General features: G+C 34.1%; 1 protein-coding gene across 11 annotated transcripts in view; it reads left to right on the plus strand.

Annotated features, from left to right (window-relative positions):
• Window positions 1–7014, plus strand: part of NPAS3 (neuronal PAS domain protein 3) — a 613181-nt gene that overhangs the window by 424052 nt on the left and 182115 nt on the right. For all 11 annotated transcript variants that reach the window (XM_038179119.2, XM_038179121.2, XM_027458865.3 and 8 more), the window contains one exon: window positions 3494–3583. In XM_038179119.2, the coding sequence (XP_038035047.2) occupies window positions 3494–3583 (90 nt within the window). The remainder of the gene's footprint in view (window positions 1–3493; window positions 3584–7014) is intronic.

Consider the following 7014-nt stretch of genomic DNA (forward strand, 5'->3'; position numbering starts at 1 on the left):
TCTTTTTCAGTATATAATATAACCTTTGTTATGTTGTCTGCCACCTTTCTCTGAAGTCTGGTGCTCTCTTGGCATGCACAAAGGACGTACGCTTTATGAAAAATTGAAAAATTTCAACACGCATTACTTAAATAATAAATATTCATAAATAATACCTATGAATAACGAATGAGACAGTCCTTCAGAACTACTGTTTGACCTGTATAAGGAACAACAACATTGTCACAAAAGTGGTCCATCTCAGCCCTTTCATACTGGTGGGAGGAACTGCCTTGTATTGGACAGTGGCCATTTCTTCCCCATTTTTTATGTTCATTTTTCTTTTGTATGAGCACTTGAGCTTAGTACTTCTAATGTCTTTGCATTTGGGGCATGGAAGTAGTTAGCTGTTCCATTAGCTATCAATCAGTGGCTTTTTCAAAATATAATTAAATAATCTGTCAAATTGTCTCTATTGAGCAAAGTCCTGAATTATGTCAGTATTTGTACTGAAACATAACTTCAGGGAGCAAGGAAAGGAAATGGAGAAAGAAGGCATGACCACCACATAGTAGCCTCAGTTGGGTTAATGAAGTGATTTTGTGATGTGGGAAATGACTAGTCATGCATGAAGCCAAAGGAGTAGCGGGTATGCTCACTCTCCCTGCCAATCTATCAGTGATGCCTTCTTTGTACCTCACTTGTGAAACTAGGAGGTGAGTAAGGAATAGTCTCCCAGAAGGAAGCAGATGAACAGGATAAAGAATTAAAACTGTTTAATGAAAGGAAAGATTTGGAGTAGATGAAATGGAAAAATAAGAAGGGAATGATGTTGCTTAACATTTCTGACTTCAGGACTCTTCCCAGTTGCTGGTGACTGCAAATTTAAACTATGAAAGTTGTAATTTCTTTTTGCTCGTGTAGACCTGAGATTAATTTATTTATATTGTTTCCAGCAAAACTGGTTTTACACAGTTCCAAGACAACAGTGAGGAAAACAATTATGCCTAATCAGTGTTAAAAGCTTTATACCAACTTGTTTGATTAGGAAGACTGAGTTTCTAAATAAAATAGTGCTTACTGAAAAAAGAAGCATGACAGCCATTAATGACTTGGAGAATTATTTTTTGCTGTTCTCACAAAACTCTATGCCAGATAATTACACAGTGATATAGTGTACTAAACAGAACAGATCATAAATGTGCTGAAACTGTGTGGACCCTTTTTCCAGTAAAAGAGGAAGGGGACCACGCAAACTAAAAGCCTGAATATGTAAAAAAAAAAAAAAAAAAAAAAAAAAAAAAAAGCGAGAGAGAAAAAAGAGAGAGAGATAGAGAGATATGAGGAAAATTGTTTTTATATGATTTCTTTCTTCAGTATATCTTCAGTATATTAATGAACCAACAAGATAATGTGATTCCAAAAAACAGTGTTTAGCACATTACTTATAAAAGTAATTACAGGGAATATCACCTGTCATGGCCATGCCAATGTGTAACAACCTGAGGTTAGAAAGAAACTTCTGGTAGGCTTGTCATTACCTACATAGCCAGTATTGGTATTTCAAATCCCTATTTTCAATCACCTAGTTACACACTGACAGATCCAGGAAGACCAGCCACTGCTGATAGGCCATTAGTCTGATTCAGTATGGCAATTTATTGTTGCTCTTGGAGAATGGCGTTCTAGTAAGGACATATATAGGTGGCCAGGGAATCAGTGTGACAGTCTTCTAACAGAGAATTAAACCAATTTCCTCAGAGGAACATGGGACAGAGTATCAGGAAAACTTAAACCAAGACCCTTAAAGATTTACTCTTCTGGTCTTTCTGTGACAGGGAAAGTGGGTAGCAGCGGAAGAAATGATACATAGCTGGGGAGATCAAAGGTTTTGATTGTCCTTGTATAGATCTAAATTTGAACTTCACTGTTCCAAATTTTCCACCTGTTATTGATGTTAAAATTCAAGGAACTGATGTTAATCATTTGAAAAGAAATGATGATGATTTATAAGAGGCCATAAATGGCTTGCATAATATAAATGTTTTTATATGAAGGAAATCTATGCAGATTTACATTTTTATTAATTCATAAATATAAATTAGTCTTTTTTTAATGCAGCAAGAGTTTGTATTCCAATATGTGGTATATTCTTTTTAGAAAACACATTTGAACTAATTTCACCACCAACTATATCAGAAAGGGGAGAACACTTCCCAAAGACAATTTCTGACTAGCAATGTGTTAGAAATTAATCAAGGAGCAGAAAAATCAATAAAATTAAAAAGCCTAAAAAATCACTGTTCTGTATGTGAAAAGGAACAAAAAAAAGTACATGACTTGTCACATTTTCTTCAAATTTGGGTACCTTTTTTTTTTTCCTCCAAAATCATGTTGGTCTCTCAAATGGTACAGTTATATTTTTGCTTTACCTTTATGTCAAAGCAATGTTTTGGGACTTTTTGGCAAGTCCCAAAGCAAAATGGGACTTCTTGGGTTTGTTTCTTGCTCATCTTAATGTTTGGGGAGTTTCTTATTCCCTGAGCTATTTTAGCATTTGCAGTTTCTAGGATTTTTTGATTTTACTTTTTTAAAGTAAATACTTTTTTTTTTTCTTTTTTCTAATAATCAGACTCATAAAAAGCATAAAACATATACTATATAAAACACAGTTTCTTCCTATTGAAGATTTGCTTATGTTCCTAGAGGTATATTTTCATCTTGATGTGCAGTGATTTACTCCACATGTCAGTTTAGAATATAGTCCTTTGTTTATTAACTGCAGTCATGTTTCAAAAGGTATGCATTAATCTGTGCAGTCATATTTGGATTTTTGCAGTTGCAATGGAAACTGCATGCAAAGACCTGAACCTGTCAAAATAAAATCTGATCTAGAGTTTTACACCAAAGAGATGAAATTCATAACATTTCTGTAGACCTAAGCTGTAAACATATTTGACAGTAATCTGCTGATTGGCTTTGTTTGTTGCCTCACAAAAGGAAAATTGTGTGTGTGTATGTGTATGTAATCCTCAATTAATTAACAAATTATTGAGGTCCATAGTGATTTGAATTATGGTAGAATTTTATTTTATCTTTTTCAGTTTTTGTAAGTGAAAATTCTCTGCTTTGATTCTGCAGAGTCTGGGGGGATCTTCGTACGTACTGTTTGATTGGAAGGTTATTTGTTTCTCTTATTTATTTCTTCCTGTTAAAAAATAAAATAGAAGAACAATTTATTTTTCCATATTCCTTCTATATGCAAATGAGATAATTTTGTATAGTATATGGCAGATGTAAGCATGACAGTAAGTCCTTGAACTTTGGAGTATAATCATATGTTGATTTTTAATATGTAAATTTTGTAAAGGAATTGTCTTAATGATTCAAATCAAAAACACAGGAATCTGAATATTTTGCACAATTTTTTTCTGTGATGCCTTTGTTTGAATCCATTTATGTCTGGAACTTGGAATTTTAATTATCTATTCACTTTTCTTTTCTTCCTCTGCAGTCACTGGATGGATTTGTATTTGCACTAAATCAAGAAGGAAAATTTTTGTACATTTCAGAAACTGTCTCCATCTATTTAGGCCTGTCCCAAGTAAGTACATGCTTTCAGTTCTAAAGTATACTTGTGTGTAATGTGTTCTTCTGTTTATCATTCTAAGAGAAAAAATAGCCTGGTTTCTGTATTTTGCATGGATTATTGAATTAGTTTTTTTCGAATTGCATCTGGTTCATTCTGAGATGTAATTGAAAAACCCGTCTACCAGCATTGAACATTCAAATAAGATAAACTTTGCCTGAAAACTTTTTGCCATGAAGGGTCATTATTAATTTATTGAGAACAAATGAAGTTTCTTTTCTCGGTTGTTTTGAACTTTAAACCTCTGTACCTGATAGGAAAGGGACACGCTAATAGTACTTCCCTTGTGTCCTATTACTGGATGTTTATGGAGTACCCTGCATTATCCAGGGAGCTGACACAATGACAGGGAGTCATTTGGAGTCAAGAAATGCTGAAAGAGACCATTAAAATGTCTTGCAGGAAGGGTTCGAACAAGGACATATTTTGCCGCTTCCGCAAATGTTCACTAATATAAAAAAAAAAAAATATATATATATATATATGTATAGTAGTTGTTTTTCTTATGTTATTGTTGACAACTGCTTTTCAATGATTAAAAGACGAGACAAAAACAGAGGGAAATTTGCTTGTTGATGCTTATTCCTAAACCTGCTGCATCACACATATTTAGGCGGAATAGCTTCTCTCTACTTGGGCTTAGAAATGCAGCAGAAACATTTTGCATGATGATTTTCAGGGTAAGATATCTACTTCTATTGCAGATACCCAGAGGAGAAAAAATCTGATATAATATTTATTTCAGCTCCTTTAAATTGGTACCCATACTGCTAAGACAAGGCAACTATTATCACTGGTAACTATTAGTTTTGCTGTGCTTCAACAATAACAAAATGAGAAATTTTAACTTTTGTTGAAGAAAAGGACTAATTTTAAATATTATCTGGTGAGAATCAGAATAGAGGTTCATTAATTCCTCAAAAAAAGTGTGAGCAATTGGCTAAAATAAGTTCAGTAATTGTTATTTTGTGCTGGCTTTAGCAAGCCAAATAATAGAAACGGAAACAGAGCTGTTTTTAACTCATATCCGTATTCTTGTCTCTCATTAAAGCCCCTCGTTTTGTAATAGACTTTAATCCCTGCCTTAATCTGTTTGGGAGTTGGTATCAGGAATCTCAGATTTTGAAATCAGTGTGCTACCATGTTGCTAATACAGTAAAGAATCAGAACTTTAATGTTTATTATTGTCTTATGCTCATATTAATCTGTTTTATGCATAGTATCCAACAAAGTTTAATAAGCCAGTAAAGAAGAAGGATGGATAATTAGTTTAAGCAGGTAAATGCTAATTAGGAAACTCCTGAAAGGCATCCATTATACACTAGCTTAAAACAAATTTTACAGCCCTGGTTAGTGGTGTAATCCAAATTCTGTCAAGGCAACTGCATTTTCTGTAATTGAGATGTGTATGTTTGCTTTGCATAACAGATGGCTCTGTATGCTTAGACTGATAGCTAGGAAAATAATAATTGCATTATTCTGGCCAAAAGAATATTAGCTCTTGGGTTTTGGCCATTTCAGTCAGTCCTCCTGCCAGCACAGCATATGCACATATATGGATTGGATTTTCAAGGAAATTGATGCATCTGGAATAGTGTGGCCATCTGAAATATCATCTGTTCAAGAAAAATTTGGCTTTAACCCTATGCTAGTCTCTTGTTAAAAGCATTTTCTGCCAGTACCTTTTTAACTATAGGACTCAGTAAATCTTTCCTTACTCTGAACTTATATCATGTTGGTGAGGCTTTACACTTCATCTTGATCCCCATATACATTTCAAGCAAGGGTTCAGATAAATTAAGAAATTTTCTTTGCATGTTAGAGTATTTGATATATCAGTGCAAGTATTTCCTTGCATTCACTGCTGAGGGTATTGATGGAAAAACTACAAAAAAAAAAAAAAAAATCACAATCAGGACTGTGGATTTTAATACAATAACAGGTTCTATCTGCTGAGACCCACTAAAATATCTGTAATTTTCATTGCTTTTCTCTTCTGTCTTGATGGCTTTATGGAGATATTTTAGACCTATATAATAGACCTATTATATTTATATTTTTTATGCATTGTTTGGTTGGTATACTGTTGTATAACTAGGTCTCCAGCAATGATGAAAGGAATGCTGTAGCTACTTGACTCTAAATCGCTATTCAAAGTGATTTTTCTTGGGAGGGTTGGAAGGGGGGGGGGTGAAGGCAAGAATATCCTTAAAAGCATTCCTCAGATGGTACTTTGAAATGCCCATTACAACAATTCTTAATTCTGAATTTCTGGAAAGGTGCTACATAATACATGTGGTATTTCATTTCTTGCACGGCACGTAAATATTGACAGGTCTTGATCTTGATACAAGCCCCTACCCCCCTATATTTGTATGGAACCTCCAGACAATTTTGCATTGCTGAAGGTGTGAATCATCATTCTGAAGTCCTAACTTCAGAGTTTTACTTCTAGTCAAATGCCTTGTTAGAGGCTTAATCCTTTTTATTATTTTTTTTCCTTCTTTTTAAACTAGTATTCATGGAAATAATTTGTAATATGTTTAATGCTTAAAAGGAAAATATCTAATGTCTCTTAGCTAAAGGAAAATAGTCAATGTACCCAATCTGTGCAGGTATAAAGAGTTTTTCACTGAACCCAATTTTTCTCTTTTCTGAACATTGAAAGCCAGTGGTAGAAAACAAATGGATGCTGATATTGTAAGATAGCTGTAAGGCTAATAGTAAAGAAATCAAAGAGTAAACAAAAATAACAATAAACATTCTTCTGACATTACAATGGATGTACCTTGCATGTAGAGACCCATAGATGCGTATGTTTTGAACATTTTATCTCCCAGCTAAAGCTAACCAAGAATTTTAAGTTAGTTTGGCAGACATGGATTTTGTTTTTTCAGAGCATTTCATTGTGGGACTGCAATCAGAAGTTTTTCAGGGAACACAGACACGTTTTGAAGTAGAGAGACAGAGTAGAATGAGTAGAGTCCTCATTTTCAGCTAACAGTACCATGTTAGCTGAAAATGAGGACTGAGAGAAGGAAGAGAACAAAGAAAACAGTGGAGGGGGCAAAATATCCCAGTTATATATCCAGTCTGTATAAATTGCCACAGATCAATTATAATTGGGGCAAGTCAGAAAACTCCAATGTACTTTCCAGCATTAAGTAGTTTCAGGATCTGCAGTGTTCTCTGGAAAACCCAGGCATGACTGAACCATGCACTGCAACAAGGATTTCTTTTCTCGGCAATGTGACTTGTGACTGTGTAGTTTACCATTGTGCCAATACAGTTTCATACACTGCACCTCTGTAGTGATGTTTTGTCTTCATCTGCTTTTTGACATTTTCAAGTTACTGGTTAATTTTTTATGTGAAGGTAACAGCCAT

The sequence above is a fragment of the Anas platyrhynchos genome, chromosome 5 (genome assembly GCF_047663525.1).
Source record: "Anas platyrhynchos isolate ZD024472 breed Pekin duck chromosome 5, IASCAAS_PekinDuck_T2T, whole genome shotgun sequence".
Taxonomy (NCBI): domain Eukaryota; kingdom Metazoa; phylum Chordata; class Aves; order Anseriformes; family Anatidae; genus Anas; species Anas platyrhynchos.